General features: G+C 40.1%; 1 protein-coding gene across 1 annotated transcript in view; it reads right to left on the reverse strand.

The window, feature by feature from the left end:
* LOC140241792 (poly [ADP-ribose] polymerase tankyrase-2-like) overlaps positions 1-18,405 on the reverse strand; it is a 35,327-nt gene extending 16,922 nt beyond the window's left edge. Inside the window, exons 1-9 of the mRNA XM_072321543.1 lie at positions 18,216-18,405; positions 13,737-13,961; positions 13,133-13,341; positions 12,068-12,162; positions 6,018-6,155; positions 4,852-4,967; positions 1,976-2,097; positions 897-988; positions 282-360 (exon numbers count right to left, since the gene is read on the reverse strand). Of these exons, the coding sequence (XP_072177644.1) occupies positions 282-360; positions 897-988; positions 1,976-2,097; positions 4,852-4,967; positions 6,018-6,155; positions 12,068-12,162; positions 13,133-13,341; positions 13,737-13,961; positions 18,216-18,405 (1,266 nt within the window). The remainder of the gene's footprint in view (positions 1-281; positions 361-896; positions 989-1,975; positions 2,098-4,851; positions 4,968-6,017; positions 6,156-12,067; positions 12,163-13,132; positions 13,342-13,736; positions 13,962-18,215) is intronic.
* Positions 18,406-19,210: the final 805 nt, after the last annotated feature.

Consider the following 19,210-nt stretch of genomic DNA (forward strand, 5'->3'; position numbering starts at 1 on the left):
TTATTTTCAAGATGCAATCATTATTTTTTCTTCTCAACAAAATCACATACTAGTGCCAAAAAGGAGGATAATTTTCGTAGATGAAATATCTCATGTGTGAGTGACAAGCTGCAACCTTTGTATCAACAGATCCCTGCAACAAAATGTTGTGCACTGGTACCCTTCATGTACGTGAGTACTGATCTCATGAGTGAGGGTACAGAACATCACATGCAGGAATTACAAGGAGCATGCAAGAAATTATGTGCTCAGCATGGACATGCCATTTGCGCTGCACTTACCTTGGCTTCATGCTTGAGCAGGATTTCCATGACATCGAGGTGGGACTTACTGGTTGCCACATGCAAAGGACTCAAGCCACTGCAGAGAAAATCACACGGAGATAATACTGATCACTGGATTGGAAACATACAGATAATCTCCTCAATTTAGTGTGCTCTTTTGGTTGTAATCTTGTTTCATGTCCGACTGACAATAAAATTATTTCAGGTCTAACAAGGCTGTGATTCACAACTAGTTTGCAATAGCTATAAGCTGGCAATACCATGTGTCACAGAACTACAAGACCTGTTTCATGATTTACTGCCCATTGATTCATTTCAGGTGTGATGCAGCTGTGACTCACCACTATCTTTTAAAACTGTAAGATTCACTTGTGTCAGCAAATTGTTCACAAAACAATGAATATGAGACGTGCAATTGAAAAGGCTGTCTCTTCTAAGAATTAGAGAACCTGGTAGTTGGCATTTTTCTGGAAAGATGGGTAATAGAATCTAGCTACAGAATATGAAGCTTCAAATTGACCCTCCCTCAGTAAAAACTTGGTCTCAAATAGCCCAGTTAGAATAGGGTTAATCTCCACATCAGAATGCAAGAGAAGAGCAGCTGTTCCGTACTCGCTATTCTTATCCAGGAGATTGGCTCCCTTTCTGATGAGGTGATCGACGACCTGCCGACGCTTGGGAAACACAGATGAGGAGGCACAATGCTGTATAACAGGCACATGGAAAAAAAAAGAGACATCACAAATTGTTTTTGAAAAGACTGACAAAAAATGGGAGAGTTAACACAATCTGAACTTTAGTGGACCTTGCCTCTTGGGGACATAAAAAAGATATACCACAAACCTACCCCCTCCCCCGTTGGTTTGTAGAGGTCCGTATGTATGCACATTACTGTAAACACTTAGCTTCCATAGTGCCTCTATAGTTTGACAGCAAAGACAATTTGTTCACAGTATAATAGTATGTGAACTGGCTAGCGTGATTGCGATCTATTACCAATTAAAATTGCAATTAATTTTATTCGGTATAAAACAGATGTGGATTGCTTTTTATTTGGGGCATTGCTCTTATTATTATTGCCCTGAAGGATCTCAACTCCATGTTATGACACTCGGAGCAAGCTCCTCCTGTTAATAGCATGGAGTTGGGGTCCTCTGGGGCTATAACACCAATGATGCCCCAAAGAGCAGTTCATACATAAAATGTATATAATTACATATCACAATAGATAAGGTGACAATGTCTTCTCACAACATCTCTCCAAATGGCTTATGAATATGGTACATAAAAAGATTAAAAATCATATTTTAGGTTGCAGCTACCATGACCTCTTCACCACTTCAGCCCCATTGGTGAGTACAAAAAGAGCAATAATTTGATGTGAAAGATGCAAAACTTTAAAATGATTATAAACATCCTCATGTAGGCCGATGGGAGACTTGAGGCATTGACATCATCAATTCACCTTATCAATTTACATAATGTGTTTGTATCTAATACCACTTATCTTTACAACACAGGAAACTACCAAATTTCACAAATGTATCATTCTATGTCAGATCTTGATAAAAGGAAAAAATTGTGCTTATTCAACTTGACTCTCTCTAGTGCAATCATGTGGAACATGGAGTGGAATAGCACTTTAACATGTGGTTTGTAAGAGGTGAAGCCATGTCAGCTACAATACTCACAAGGGGTGTGTCCATGGTGTGAGGGTGCTTGAAGTTGACTACGTCAGCAGAGAGTTGTTTCTTGACCTTCTGGAGGTCGGCCTGTCGACAGGCTTCCAGGACCTGATGGCCACGGTACTCATCTGTTTTCCACACCATTATCAGAAACAAAACAAAATGAGAAAAGACAAGTGATGCAAGAGTGATGTAAGGGAAATGCTGATATCCACTACACAACTTGGGAGACTACAAATATAGTTTGCTGTTCACACAGCAAATGAACATTGTACACCTTGTATTATGTACAAATAAAGTTATGTATAATGTGCTACTTGGCATGAATGACATACTATATTCACAATTTGTGACACCTTTGAAATTTGGAATAGCTGCTTAAGGCCATGTCACACGTTTCCGGGCAAGCCTTGCATGCGACTTGCACAGAAAAATATTTTTACTACCCGGAGGTCCCGTAGATGAGCCGCACATGACAGTACCTAGCACATATCTCACCCGTAGTCGCCCAGAGGTGCGCACGCAAATCTTTCTTACCCGCAACCATGTCTAGGTCCTGTCACACCTTTCCAGGCAAGCTACATGGGCTTGTTGCGTGTAGGGATTTTCCAGAATACCGGACAATTTCTGAGGGCGGACAAGGATTTGGACAAGTCAGTGCATGTGTCTTACTTACTGGACGCGTTCTACTTAAATTCTACTTGCGGGTATACTGTGTGACCTGTGTACCAGTCGTGTGGGGGCTGACAACTCAGTGAAGGAATTCCTCTGAAGGAATGGCAAAAATCCCACGGAATGTCATTATCTTGGTTGCATACGGGGACTGCGAAGTACCTGCGTGGGAGATGCCTGCGAAGTGCTGCCGCTAAGGGCCTCCTACTGGCATTCTGTGTGGACCTCTCCGGGCATCCCCGCGACTCATCTGGAAAATGTTTTGGTCATGCTCAAAACTTGGCTGCAGTTACATTGGACTTGCGTGCGCACCTCCGGGCAACTACAGGCGAGATACGCGCTACGTACTGTCAAGAGCGGACCAACTACGGAGAGATCCGGGTAGCAAATTTGTTTCCCCGCAGGTGACAAGGCCTTGAGCATGCTCAAAACTTGTTCTAAGTGAGTCGTGGGGGTTCGCTCAGAGAGGTACACGCAGAACACCAGCAGGAGACCCTTACCGGCAGCATCTCGCAGGCAACTCCAACACAGGTACTTCTCAGTACCCAGAAGTCGCTCGTAACAGAAAACGGATTGGTTTCAAAGCTCTCACGCAGGTCACACGGAATGCACGCAAGTAGAAGCTAAGTAGCACGCGTCTCGTAGGTAAGAAACAAGTGCGAAACTTGCAAAACATTCTCGTTCGCCCGTGGAAAATCTCCTGCGTACTGGAAAATACCTCCTCGCCACAAGCCCGCGTAGCTTGCCCAGAAAGTTGTGACACGGCCTTCAGATTCACACACTATGGACTAAGCACAACATACACAATGCAGACCTCCATGTGCAGACCAACTCTGACAGAGCTGTGTCATTGTGTAATTTGTGTCACTACCAATCATATGAATCACAAAAATGTAGCCATCATATTATTAGTGCTAACTTTTTGGTTTGAGTGAACTGAGTGTATGACATGAATTAATCACCTGTGATAGAGTTATCAAAACGTCATCACATCATCATCGCAAAGTATGCATTCATGTATTTTCATATGTAAATAGCAAGTTGCCAACACTCAGCCACTGTTGGCAGTTAAATAGTGCGCAACAACTTTTTTTTAAGTTGAAGAGTTTATGCAGCACAAAACCCAAACATAATTGTCTGAAATACAAACACAACAGCTATATATCATATAGATATTTCTTTTCTTTTATTACACATACTGCAAGCTTTGAATTGGTGAATCAGTCATTTTTTTTTTAATCGCCAAAACAGTGAATTTCGATTTGACTGATTACTTGAATAATTCAGATCCCACTAGGAAGTCCCATATACACTGTATGAGGGAAAAAAATGTGTGTGGGTTCTTGAGTGCCATAATACAGTGCAAGCCTGATTATCTGGCCACCTTTTATCCAGACTTCTCTATCATCAGGACGTGTTCACACAGTGAAGACAAAAAAAAAGTCATATCAAACTTGATTAAGATTTCTACATAACTCTTGAGATTTACCTATGATATTACACAGAAACATGTCATGAAATTTTATATCAAAATAATAAAATTTCCATAACTAACAGACTATAACTTCAAGTAGCTAGCACAGATTACACCACTGTTGCGGTGTAAACTACCACTTTATCGGCAGCTACATGTACATGAACATTGTTTCTCTCATATCCGGCAGAATTGCTCATCCAAACGGGCGCTGGTCCCTACATGGCCGGATAACAGAAGTGAGACTGTACATTTCATCATTTCATGAACAGTAAGGAGCAGCCCTAAAACTTATTACAGAGCACCCATGCAGCAATATGTGTGTTAAGTAACCCCCAGCAGGAGGAGGCATTTCAAGTCGCAAGGATATCGACACTCTCTCGGTTCATGACAGCACAATCAAGTGCCCCCCCCCCAAAAAAAAAAAAAAAATAAATAAATAAATGAATAAATAAAAAACAAAAAATCGATCAGAATGTATTTCTGCATAAGATAAGAGAATGGTGACAAAGACCATCTGGGCCTACAGTCAACCTTGCTTAAGTCACATCTATTTTGACTGAAGAAATAGCTCTGGCTTAACATATAAAATTTGACTTATCATGGATTAATATGAATAGAACATGAAGAGAAGAGGACATGAAAAGACCTTTGACTTAGGCAATTATTTGACTTATGCGAGGTCCACTTTAAGCAAGGTTGACTGTACATCAAAGAGAGTACTTGTTGAACTCACACTGAAGAGCATCCTTCAGTTCCCTTGTTGGGGCTGCATCAACGGCACTCTTGGAGTGGCAGTTCATGAGGAAGGGATCAGCGCCTTGGCTTAATAAATAGGAGCACACCTCCACTCTGTAAAGACACAACAGAAGTGACAGAGAGACCGACAGTCAAACATACACTAGTACAAATGTACTATAAAGGTGTGAAAGACCAAGGCTGAGAATTTAACTAGGTTTTTTTTTTTTTTATTTAAATGTGAGAGATACAGGCATACATGCATGCAGAGTAACATTAGGGGGAGGAATGGAAAAAGATGGTTAAAGAGTTCAGCATCACACCTTAACATGATCTTTGTAAGATGCTTGTTCATGTTCTTACAATAAATGGTCACAAAAGTTGATGACCCCAAATGTCTCGGGTAAAAAAATAAGTCTATCTGCACATTATATACCATACAAATGTCTCTTAATCACTGAATGCTAAAAACAGAAAAAAAAATCTGCAAGATTCTCCATACACAATATGGCAAGCCACTGTACTCTGCTTTATACCTGCAATGAAGTTGAGTGCATTTGTGAGGTTGTACAGTGTCAAATTTATAAAATCATGTACCGCTTTTCCTGGCTCTTCACGATAGTGTGAGGTTTCGTGGATGACTGTAATATTTGTCATTTTTGGTTCTCAGCTTTTTTTTTATAGCTTTGCTTTGTTTCCTTGGCAAAATGAAATTTGAATTACTATCAATATAGAGGCATGTTTTACACAATATCTCAATTATGACTCAAAAGAAGAACAAGGCGATGAAGAAGAGGAAGAAGAAGAAGAAGAAGAAGAAGAAAAAAAGATGATTATGAAAAGCAGAAGAAGATGAAATAATGACAACATAAAACAATTTAAGTGTATCATTCAGTAGCTGGCCTGGAGACAAAAATGGCCCTAAACAAAGTCATGATGTTCACAGCTGTTTATTTCCATGTTTGGGATATCCTTCCATAGAAATTAAAATATACTTCACAGTCTACAATATACAGTGGTTTCGTGGTAGAAATAAAATCGTAGTGAAATTTCTGTGTCATAACCTCCTTCTTGTTCTATCTATCATGCCTCATGTAAATGGGGAAAAAAAAAGAATTCTGATGAGCCTCTACATAACTGTCAGCATGCAAAAGCTTAACTCACCTTGATTTGGAAGCCGCCTCATGCAGGGGGCTGAACTGCCACAGGTCCACTGCATTGACGCTAGCACCATGCTTGATTAACAGTTGTGTCACTTCAAAGTGGCCGTAGGAGCAAGCATTGTGTAGGGGCACCAGGCCACTGAAATCAGACAAGATAATCAAGAGTTCACCATCAATTAAATGCAATAGCATCTAATCTGCATACAAGACATGTAATTGAGTACTATTTTATGAGATATATAATGGAAAAAGATATACACTACAACTGACAATGATAGATATTCAAGAACATGACACAAAATACATGTACATATGGTTTATGCTTAATATGTCTTGTTCCTGTTTTCTTGTTTTTGTTTTCTTTATATGCTGGTGAGTGATGAACATTTAGTCATTAATAGGCTTTTTATCTTACATGATATGCTGACAAAATTGTACAATGAAAGCACACAAAGATAATGATCAAAAAGGAAAAGTGTACTGTAGCCCCATATTCCATGTACAACCATACAGAGGTTATATGTTACTGGTGTATCTAGTTGGGCCCCATCTTTAAAAGATGCTTGATGCTCAATGCAGGAACAATGGGTAATTGTGTTGTCGGCAACCTTACAATAGAGGCATGACGTGTGGACATGCAACTGCTGATTGATCACCAATGATCTGAAACAAGTGTGTCAATACAAAGCACTCGATACTCGTGGGATATAGACATTACATTAATGATCTGCCTGTGCATACATACACACCCATACTGCCATTTGCACAGACTTCCTAACACATGTGAACCTACTGCTATGAACTCGGTGATGAATGGATCCTACATTCTGAGTGAAAGTCTGTGCCACATACACTGCCTTAATACTACTAAAACTAATATAGTGCTCCTTCTACGATTTCCAACCCCTCCATAGATAGCAAACAGTGATAGATACAGTGTGATAGCATGTGAATATAGTATGGGGTCCTGTCTAGAAGCATATAAAGACATACTGTACAGGTATCATTTTTTCAGATCACCTCAATCATTTTTTCTTTCTCTCTTATAAAGTATTTCCAAATCTGTTCATTTCACATGATGACAATAGCAAATCAAGGGGTATGTGGCGATACCAGCACTTATCTGCACAGTTTATGGGTAATCATAGTATAGACAATGCCAGAAATTTTAGCATCTCCATTTTAAATCTGATCTGACCGAGATCTTAGGAACTGTTTAGACTTTGGATGCACTTGCGCTTGTACTAGCTTTTTGTCTTTTGGTTGGTCCCCCACATAGCACAATAATATGATTGCATGTAACAGATTAACCCTAATCGGGGGGGGGGGGGGGGGGGGGGGGTGATTTTTTTAATGTGAAATGTAGGAAAAGAAACCATGACAATGGGCATGTACAATATACATGCACCTCATCTTGTGATATGTAGCTTTTCTTGAATGCGCAACATACATGTACAAAACCATTAAAGTGTGTACCAATACCCCCGAGTATTATGTTTGCTATATTTGTAGAATATACATGAGACATACCCTCTGCAAAATATAAGAATTACTTGTCACTCCGATTTTTATTTATTGGGGTTTAAATGTAAATTCTAAAGAGTATACAAAAACAAAGACTACTTGAAGTAGACTAGTAAATCACTCGATTCTTTCAATCAAATGATTGCGCTATCAATTTTTCCAAATACGTCTTGAATGATAGTGATACAAAATGTATGCAACACATGTGCACGCACGCATGTACTTTGGTCAATACCTCGCTTACCGATCAACATGGAATCTCGATATTTGTAAAAAATGTACGCATATAGCTAGAACGCAGCAGAACGTGCAGAACACAAATGCCAAATTGTTATAGAGATATGATCTGATTTACTGAAATATGTACTTTCAGTGGCTATCCCCGGTGAATTACGGCTTCCCCCCCCCCCCCCCCCCCATTTTGGTGTATTCTAGCTGTACACAAATTAATGCAGGGTATTGGTAAACTTTGAGACACACTGCTGTAGTAACAATGATTTCTTCACCACTTTTCACATAATTGTTTCCTGGCAAGGAGCTTGAAGTTAATGTCATTGAATTTCATAACCTCAGGAATTCATCAGTTCAATTAAGCACATTCAAAAGTTCATGAGAGCCAAGGCTAACAAAAGAACTGGTAATGCAGTACTTAGAAGAATTATATGTAGAAATGACTGCAGTAGTAATGACGAAACTAAAGTAATGATAATAGTATTTAAAACAAGGAAAAGTAGAAATTACGTGGTGTGTAATATATGTCCCCGCCGAAAGTAGCATTTTGTAGCAAAATGTACAATATACATAAAAATTAAGGTCAAAGGTCAAAGACGTCAAAGGTCAAAATTCTGTGTAGAAGTTTTGAAGCCCTCACCTAGTGCCATCACATAAAGCAAACGGAATCGAAATCGGGTTTGAAATGGCGAAGGAGTAGCATTTTGTAGCCAATGTACAATATAAGTCAAAAATCAAGGTCAAAGGTCAAAATTCTGTGCAGAAGCTTTGAAGCCCTCACCTAGTGCCATCACATTAAGCAAACGGAATCGAAATCGGGTTAGAAATGGCGAAGGAGTAGCATTTTGTAGCAAAATGTACAATACAGGTCAAAAATCAAGGTCAAAGAAGTCAAAGGTCAAAATTCTGTGCAGAAGCTTTGAAGCCCTCACCTAGTGCCATCACATAAAGCAAACGGAATCGAAATCGGGTTAGAAATGGCAAAGGAGTAGCATTTTCTAGCCAATGTACAATATTGTTATTCATGGTTTATTGAAATCGTGACTCGCAGCAATATGGATTGCTGAAGTCAAAGGTCAAAATTCTGTGCAGAAGCTTTGAAGCCCTCACCTAGTGCCATCACATAAAGCAATATACAAGTAGGTCAAAAAATCAAGGTCAAAGGTCAAAGAAGTCAAAGGTCAAAATTCTGTGTAGAAGTTTTGAAGCCCTCACCTAGTGTCATCACATAAAGCAAACGGAATCGAAATCGGGTTAGAAATGGCAAAGGAGTAGCATTTTGTAGCAAAATGTACAATACAGGTCAAAAATCAAGGTCAAAGGTCAAAGAAGTCAAAGGTCAAAATTCTGTGTAGAAGTTTTGAAGCCCTCACCTAGAGCCATCACATAAAGTAAACGGAATCGAAATCGGGGTAGAAATGGCGAAGGAGTAGCATTTTGTAGCCAATGTACAATATACATCAAAAATCAAGGTCAAAGGTCAAAGAAGTCAAAGGTCAAAATTTTGTGAAGAAGTTTGGAAGCTCTCACCTAGAGCCATCACATAAAGCAAACGGAATCGAAATCGGGTTAGAAATGGCGAAGGAGTAGCATTTTGTAGCAAAATGTACAATATAGGTCAAAAATCAAGGTCAAAGGTCAAAATTCTGTGTAGAAGTTTGGAAGCCCTCACCTAGTGCCATCACATAAAGCAAATGGAATCTAAATCGGGTTAGAAATGGTGAAGGAGTAGCATTTTGTAGCAAAATGTACAATATAGGTCAAAGGTCAAGGTCAAAGGGCACAACTGAAATTTTGTGTAGAAGTTTCAAAGCTCCCATGTAGTGCTATCATATAAAGCAAACAGAATCAAAATTGGCTCATAAATGACAGAGAAGTAGCAAATTGAACATTTTGATCACACACGGACGCACACACAGACGGACGGACAGACAGACGGACGCACAGACACACACACGTACGGAACCCATTTCATAGTCCCCTGCTCGAACTCGTTCGGCGGGGACAATTATTCCACTGAATATAAAAATAACTAGAACCGGAATTTGTCAACACTGACAAATTAGGTGATCCGATCTCTTCGAAAATCAATGATTTCAGTCCTGATCCCAATATTCATGACCATGCAGGTTTCATCTGTGTTGACGGGACATTGGCCGTGTGATGTTTGTATTCTCATTTTAATAGAAAAGGGAGTGAGACCTGCCATCTTTGGTACCGAATTCCGTATACACTAACGGAAATACAGAATGAAGTATATTTGACCTTTGACCTCACTTTGCACATCCAAGATGGCGTCTAAGCAAAAAGTGATTATTTTATGAAATGATTCTTGTAACATGGTCTTTGCGTGTGCAAAATATGGGAAAGGGAGGACATGTATTCACCAAGATACAGGATGAAACATTTATGACCTTTGACCCTAATTTACATACCCAAGATGGTGTCCGATCAAGTAGTTGTTATTTTATGAAATAATGTACGTGACATGTACTAAACATGTGCAAAATATGGGATTGATAGCCATTGTTGTTGTTCATCTATTGCACAGAAAGTAGTACAAAGAAAGAAAAATAAAGAACAAATTATGTTATTTTATAGAAATTTGAAGGAGAAGCATAAAAAAATCAGAAAAAGATAAAGTAAGGAAAGGGAGATTAAAATTAACTAAAGAAAAAAAAAACAAAAGTGTTAAAAAAAAAAATGGCAGGGGTGAGCCTCGAACCAGGGACCTTAGGATTACGAGTCGGATGCGCTACGCAATGACCTATTTCATTCTCCATAGGCCCTGTGTATTAAGCAAAATGAAGCCTCGAAGCCTCGTGCCATTTTCAACCCAGTTTTTCGACGTGATGCCGACATCGTATGAAAAAATGGAGGGGACACTAACGATAGCCCAAAGTCTCAGCTACAACATACTAAAATCTGGGAGAAATTCACCGAAGCATAAGTGAGCTAGTGCTCAAAAAAGAGAGTCATGTCAATTTTCACTGCCAGAAAAACTGCTCTCCCATAGAGATAACACGTAAACTGATCAAATTTGACAATATTACTTTCAATCCATTTTTACGAGGTGATGCCGTCATCCAATCAAAATGTTGTTATTATATTAATGAAAGATCATATATTAAGCTACAACATACTGAAATCTGGGTGTAAATTGGCAAAGGATAAGTGAGATACGCTCGAGTGAACTTGAAATTTGATGACGTCATTTTGAAAATTTACTTTTTTTACTTTATAAAGGAATTTGATATCTTTTAATCATTTTGCCAGCATCGCCAACCCATGAAATAACATGTCCAACTCATCAGCTTTCAGAATATGTAAAGAAAATGGGGGGTTACCGTCCATCCTGTCGATTAAAATCGGATTTAAAATTGGCGTTTTTTTGGCATCGTTGCACTGTATATCGCCATTGACGCGCGCGCGGAATTTCAACTTTGACGGGCCCGTATGACGTCATATTGAGTCGGATTGACTTGAAACTTGGTAGAAATATTCCTTGACATTTCAGGCATCCGATTAGTATAAAAAACCGGGAAATTTCCATTGCATATGAGCTGTGTGTGCGAATATGTGCGCGCGCGTACGCGTCCGTCCAATTTTTTCAATTTTTCAAAAAATGCTCCAAATGGTCTGAAATGTGTGCAAAAAAAATTTGAGCTCGATTTGAGCATACAAATATTTCAACGCGCGCGTACGCGCACGTTTTAAGAGAAAATATGAATTTTGAGAATATGAGTAAAATGCGCCTAATTTGAAATGTATGTGACGTAGATTTCATTGCAAAATTCTATTCCATTAATGAGATATGAATGAAAATGTGTTTTCATATAATGACGTCATAGTGACGTCACGGTCGACTAATCACTATGATTTTATTAGGAGGATCGTCTTTGGGACATGATACATGTATGGTATAATTTTGACATTGATAGGAAGAGGACTTTCCGAGATTACCTCTACACAATTTTTGCGGAGAAAGAAGAAGAAAAAGAAGAAGAACAAAGAATCAGTACAGATACAGAAGGTGATCCGAGAGGATACTCGGATCACCTAATAACAATTAATGTCTTCTTCCCTTTCATTTTTACCATCATTATTATCATTTCCATCATAATCATCACATCAAAATCGTCATTCAAATGTCTCAGCAACTTGAAAGTATCTTATAAGCCAAGGCTCAAAATTATTGATTGGTTACACAGGGAAGCAGATCACTACAAAATGCTTCTGTGAGGCTAGGCATCAACCTACACAGATCCTACTTGAACAAGGTCAGAACACACTAACCCTTTGTCTTTAGCATGCACGTCAGCACCCTGCTGGAGAAGCATCTGGACGATGGAGATACGATTGTAGCCAGCAGCGAGGTGTAACGGTGTGGACTGCCAAAACAAATATGAGAAAAATTATGGTGTCACATTTGATGCACACATACACAGCTTTAGACATCTGACTTCTCATACCACACAGATGTTTTACCCTTGTCTCCCTCCTCTGCTATGAGTTGGTTTGGGATATGCTGATATCCATCCTCTCCCAACCTACATTGTAGATTATATACTTTCCTGTTGTGCCCGATAAACATCACATCTTTTCATCAATTCATCTATCCACTTGCCAATCAATGTTTTATGTAGGCATTCATGAGTATGCATGTAAGAGAGACAGAGACTGGGTGTCAAATGGGCATGAATGTACAATGGATGTCAGGAGTGTGTGTCTTCATGAAATACATGTACTCTGACCAGACTGAAACAAATAACTCTAACCCCCCCCCCCCCCCCCCCCCCCCCGAAACAGAAGAAGAGGAAGAAGCAAAAGAAATTTCCCCAAAATGAGATAGCACAGGTGGAGAAATCTGAAACAAAGGAAACTTTGGTCTTACCATTCATGCACATCTATAGAAAATAAATCGAGTATGTGCTGACGGATATTGCCGGAACTGCTCACAGAGCAATATTTTGTTTTTCAGAAAAGCACAACAAAATGACCACAAATTAACTGGCCTGAACTCACAAAGGAAGCCTCAATCACATCTATGGCTTAAATTCAGTCCATGGACTAAAACTAGCACAAAATAGGTGTATCTTGCACATCAATAGGCACATGTCCACATCCATACATCATTGGATGTCTGCTTGTTCACCTGATTTGTTGAGCCCATTTACTCACTGTAAATTTATATATAATCCACAGGTTTTAAAATACCTTCATAAATTCCAGCTGAGTTTAAAGGGAGAACATCTGTACATACAGTAAATGTAGTGTAAGCAACACACATCAAGAAACACTCATTTTATTTGAATAATAATACAAGTATCATATCATTGTAAACAAAATTCAAACACTTACCCTTCTCCCATCACTGGCATGGCAGTTTACATTTAACGGTGTAAGGAGGGACATCAACTTCTCTTCATTACCACTTCGTGATGCTTCCAGCAGTTCATCTTTCTTGTACTCTCCTGTGAGCACTGACCTGGCTGGGGGATCAGCTAAATCAAGGGGGGTTTTGCCATCTGTATTGCGTATATGTGAATCAGCACCATTTTGAAGTAACACTGTAAAAACAAAACAAAACAACATGTGGGATTGTAGCAGTTTGACCATGAAATCTGATGCATTAAGACAACTAGTACACAATCTCACTTTAAATTATGTACAAATGACATCACAAGTGACAAGGCATGAAATTGATGTAATGTTTATCTGAACAGGAGTGAGAGATCAGCTTCCATGTTTGTTCCCTATTAAATGATTGTATGAGAGTTAATGACAAGATGGCTATTATCTTTAACCCTGAAAAACTGATAAATAGGACACTACCATCATTCTTGTTTAAGCATCTTCAACCTGATCTGGCAAAGATGTGTGCATGCTTTTTGCTTGTCAGTATTTGCAAGCATCTGCTTTAGTAAAGCAGGTTTCGTCACGTCTTTCAATGTGATGTACTCACCTATACAAACATCAATTTTGCCTTTGATGGCCGCCTCATGAAGTGGAGTATAGTTCCAGTTGTCTCTGGCATTAGCATCAGCCCCGTTTCTGAGGAGGAGTACGACCACCTCAGCGTGACCAAAGGAGCAGGCATTGTGGAGTGGTATCAGTCCACCGTCGTCACGGGAGTGAACGTTGGCACCATTCTGCAGTAAAAACTCCACTACATCCTTCCTGCCAAAACCTGAATGAAAGTGCAACTTGGTGAGAAATGTAACTCTTCCAAAACAGATACTTGGCATGCTGTAAAATTTAGTAAAAGGCAAATGGAAGGAAACAAAGAACAGAAAAGAGGAAAATAACACTACAAACTGCACAAGGCCAAGTGCCAAATTTAAATCCTAGATCCCTATGTCTTCTTCTAAGTGCTTTTCATCAAAGTCTGTTCAGCAACTCAATGAGGGTTGTGGTGTGGTGTTGCTAACAGTGCAGTGGATTGCCCCATTTGAATTTTACAAGTGAACGGAGGATTTAAATTGACTGTTTCAACAGTGTGTAGGCACAGGCCTAACCTAGCTAATCTATTCAATCAAGACTTAGAGTAAAGCCCCAAGTTTTTAGGCTGGCCTCCAGACCAGACACTTATCACTTATCACAAGCCAGCAAATTCTACTGTCACAATACAGTATGCATATCACATCACTTTACATACTTGCACAGTCATTCACAACAGGAAAGTGCCTTATTTTAGTCACCTCCAAAAATCCATCTACAATCCCAAATTTTGCCATCAAAAACACAGAATTGGTGCAAGTTTTCCAAAACGCCCCCCAATTAAGTCTCGCATTAAGAATCAGGGTCGCTGAAAAATGTAAAATTGAGAAATATGCCATCCTGTTGCGAGATCATTCACTTATCGCAAGCTCAGAGTGTGATGGTATCCTAAAAAACACAAAAGAAATATGAAATCTCTGTACGTGCCGATGCAGTGACTAAATGTACAGGGGTTGAATGCAAGTGCCGACTCGCCAGAATTCAGACACCAACTGTTTCGCAAAGTTCCCGATGCAACCTTGCACCAACAAGTTATGGCGCAGCGCATTTTTCAGCAGCCTTGTATAAGGTTGTACGCGCATTGACATTGAATGAGTAGACCTATAGTGCGTGCCCGGATACTGGAGAGGCTGGACGGATTCTGGTGGATTATGAAGGTGATAATTTGGGGGGATTTTGTGAAATTTAAATGATGTATTTAACAAAATTAACATCAAGATAAAAGTAGTTTGATATCAATATGAAGCATATATTGAAATGTATTATTTGAGTTGAACAAATATTGCAGAAAAGCTTAAGACCTAATGCACTTGTCAATGTAATGACTCACCCCACTACCCCCGGACATGGGTGCGTCATTTCCTCGTTTGGTCCGTCAAATTTGTGACCCAGGTGTTCGTCATTTTACCAGCTTTGTCCGTCAAATTTTTGACCGAGGGGTGCGTCAAAATCCCATCATTGTCGGTCAAATTTTTGACCAAGGGGTGCGTCATGGTACGTCACTTGGCTATGGAAAATAACACGCATTATTCTGAACCGAGGGGTGCGTCACTTGGCTATGGAAAACTGCACGCATTTTTGCACGCTACCAGTACCGTATACACGTACCGCGAGTGAAATTACAGTGAGCGTTTTCCCGCGGCAAGTGAAAATCAAAGTCGGGAAGCGTTTTGGAATAAGAGGGAAAAATGCTTGCCAGAATATGGCAAGCAAATAATTTAAAAGCCACCCTTTCTCCTCACATTTTCTATCCCACAAACCCATGAAATCACGCATACTCAATCTCAAACCAGGGACTGTTTAGCGATGTAACAATTTCAACCTTACTGTCGAACACTTAGTGCCTATTGCATATTGCGATGCAACACCAACACACATTGCTATCGAAGAAAGTTCGTTTATATTCCAATACAATGTGCGTCTAAATAATGTTCTGTGGTGACAAAGGCGAATTTTTGACAGTAAAAGAAGCGGCAGCAGAAGAAACTGCCTGCCGCATGCCATTTTCTGCTCGCGGGATTAGCCCGACGAGACGCGCGACGCTGTTAGTACTGTACGCTGTGCGAATCTCTACGTACAGCGACTGGGCTATGGCTGTGTATACTCGCGGGAATGCCGTGGCGTGGTGTGTACCTGCGCTGCAGTATGCATCCACCGGACTAGCAATGGCCGCGCACACACAGCGCATCTGCACACATGTGATTGTCATGTATGGATTGCATGCATACTATATATGTACGGAATATCGTAGCATGCAGCAGCGTGATGTACGGTGAATGACGGTACGGTGCTTACAGGGCCAGGGTAAGGGAAACTTGCCGAAACTTTTACAAATTATGTTTACGAACCAAAAGAAAATGAAATTGCTTGAATAAAACGTATGCAAAAATCGTTTCAGTATTTTCGGGGGTGCGTCAAATGTACCGAGGATGTCCGTCAAAAAAGTGACCAAGGTGTGCGTCACTTTCAACGTGTTGTCCGTCAAAAAAGTGACTGTGAGCTGTGGTGTTCGTCACTTGCAGCGTTTTGTCCGTCAAAAAAGTGACTGTGGTGTCCGTCAAAAACCCCGTGTGGTCAGTCAAAAAATGACCATGACGCACCCATGTCCGGGGGTAGTGGGGTGCGTCATTACATTGACAAGTGCATAAGTGTCCTAAAACTGGTGGTTTTACTTCAAACTTTTACATGTTGTCTCTATTGATGCCATTGAAATCTTTCAAAACTATTTTACAATGCCACAAATTTCTGAAAGAAAAGAGAGAGTGCATTTCACACATATTGTCAGTAGAGGGAAGGGGTGTTGGTTTCAAAATATGGCGCAACTGAGCACGTCAAAATAACAACCCACGCATTTGAAGCAATTATCTTCAGGTCATGGAGCGCGCGTGGGAAAGAGTTCCTCTTGGGACAGCCACCCCAATTACGTAGGGCCTACTGTAAAAGTGGATATTTTCGTGTGACTAAAAATTTTTCGCGCGCGGCGAGGTAAGAAGAGTTTTGCGTGTTTTTAATTCCGCGGAATCAAGACATCAACTACTGGAACATACATGACATATAGGTTCTATGGCAAGCAAAAATATTCGCGTGCTTTTATTTTCGCACTAGTTTCGGGTTGCGCGAAATGCGCAAAAACTTTAACACCGCAAAAATTTCCACTTTTACGGTAGAAGTCTAGTAGTACTACAGTGGGTCAGTGCAGATCTATACAACTCCACTTTAATAGCCTACATTGTAACCTTGCTTGCGATACGCATGGATGCATGCACTCACCTTTTTGGGTGGCTGCTGGCTGTCCCAAAAGGAAATCTTGCCTGCGCGTGTACTGCAACGCGCAAATCACATTTTCAATGCGCACTGGTGAATTCAGAGTAGACCCCTATTTTCTTTAGACTGTAACGTGTATAGTAAGGGTACTAGGTCTCGCGCAGGGACTTAATGATCGCACATAGCGTAACTGCGTATAGCAAGCAATATCACGCGTAGGACTAAGCGCAAAATTTGCCGATACGCCCATGGAATAAAAATACCCGACAACCGCTAAACATGAGAAGAAAGCAGGTAAGAAATTTTGATTTCAAACAAATTTTTCACTAAATTTCCAATTTTTTGGAACAAATTTTTCACTAAATTTCCTATTTTTTACCTTATAATTTACCTACCTTAGCTTAAAATCTTTTTTTAAGGATGTTGTAGCCTAGACGTGTCGTCTTGCTTGTCTCGTTCGTATGATCGTAGCCGATAGAATTCGTAATTTATTCGATCGATCGTTGATAATATTCTACGAAAGCCGAAGCACGCTACAGCCGCAGAGAGGGGCAGACACTTTCACGCATGAAACTACATAGGGCAGCTGCGCGATCTTTACATACCCCGAGAAGGTGAACGCATAAAAAAAAGTCCGACATACAAACGGCGACAGCGCACTACTCCGTCATCGTATCATCAGATGATTCTGGGAGGTGATTTTTCTGCATTTTCGTGATATTCATTGAGAAATTCAGGTACGATTATGGAATAACTTCTATTATAAGAGCATTTCAAATTTTCGTGCGCGATATCTAGACCCCTCAACCATACTGTTAGTGTTAGAGTTACTTAGACGAGAGTAAAATTTTAGGCAAACTGCGCGATCACTGGCGATATACTAAGTAGATCTAACCTTAGATCTATTGATACTATGATAGAAAAACATTAGTAAAGTATCAATATGTTACTGTTGGACACCCAACTATACATAAATGTGGTAATTGTGGAATGTGGTAATTGTGCGTGGAAGGTGCTAACGTTTAACGTTACTAATACTCGAACTAGTTGTGCAACTTGGTTGCACACCCATCCCCATGGGCATGATGGGCATAACATATAACACGATTTTCAATACGTGCGACTATGGGAATATCTTTGTGCTGAACAAGAAACAGCTTGTCAAAACAATGTGTCATACCTGCGGCAAAATGTAAGGGAGAACTCTTTCTCCCAGAGGTATCTCTTGCATTCACATTGGTCGGAGAAACAAACTTCTTCACTCTAGTCAAATCACCGTTCCTGCATGCCTCAAACAGCTCACGATTAGGTTCACTTTGACTGCTGCTACTTGGCAAAAATGACGACAGAGGTATCCTTCTCGTCGCCATATTTGCAAGTAGGGCCTTCTGTGCATGTACGTCGCGTCGCCGACGACTTACGACGGACGTCTGGGACGTAGTACTAGTATGTGAGCTGTATCACAGGCCTGTATACCGTACATGTATGTGTAAGCTGTGCGTAAAATCTCTGCTATTGTTGTTGTTGTCGCGTACTGTGTTGACGATGTTCCCAAGTACACTGTCCTAGTCACAGCTTTTCCTCCACACTAATAGTCGTACTACCCAGCCGTTTAATTATTATGTCAGCACTGTCGCAACAAAGATGATCCATGATTTATATCGTTTAACCTTCCATTGTCACCATAAACAACTAGTCCTTGATTTTTATTGCAAGTTGATAATTGGTCATTAGACCTGTAATTGCAGCGGGGGGGGGGGGGGGGGGACGGAACATTGAGTTAGTATAGTCCATGAATCACCGTTCATCGCATGGCCCGTCTTTTCGTTGACGCATTGCATTCATTAACGGACCTGTCCATGATAATTAAAAATTATATATATATTTTTTCATTATATTGCTTGTTTAAGTCCTAAAATTTGATTTAGAACCAACACATTGACTGATTTGTATGAAGAGTGCGTATGAGTGTACTGGGTATAACAACTGATGAAGAAGGCCGAGGATCAGGAGCCAGTTTCATAGATAATTTATTGTCTGAGACGCAATTAACTATCGTTATACAAATTGAAATGATGGAAGGCATACTAGTATAGGCCCCCTATCAACAAGCAACCAATATCATTTGTGTGCATTTAAAGGGTGTGCACAATTCTGGTCGAGGTGAGGATTTAG

The sequence above is a fragment of the Diadema setosum genome, chromosome 18 (assembly GCF_964275005.1).
Source record: "Diadema setosum chromosome 18, eeDiaSeto1, whole genome shotgun sequence".
NCBI classification, from domain to species: Eukaryota; Metazoa; Echinodermata; class Echinoidea; order Diadematoida; family Diadematidae; genus Diadema; species Diadema setosum.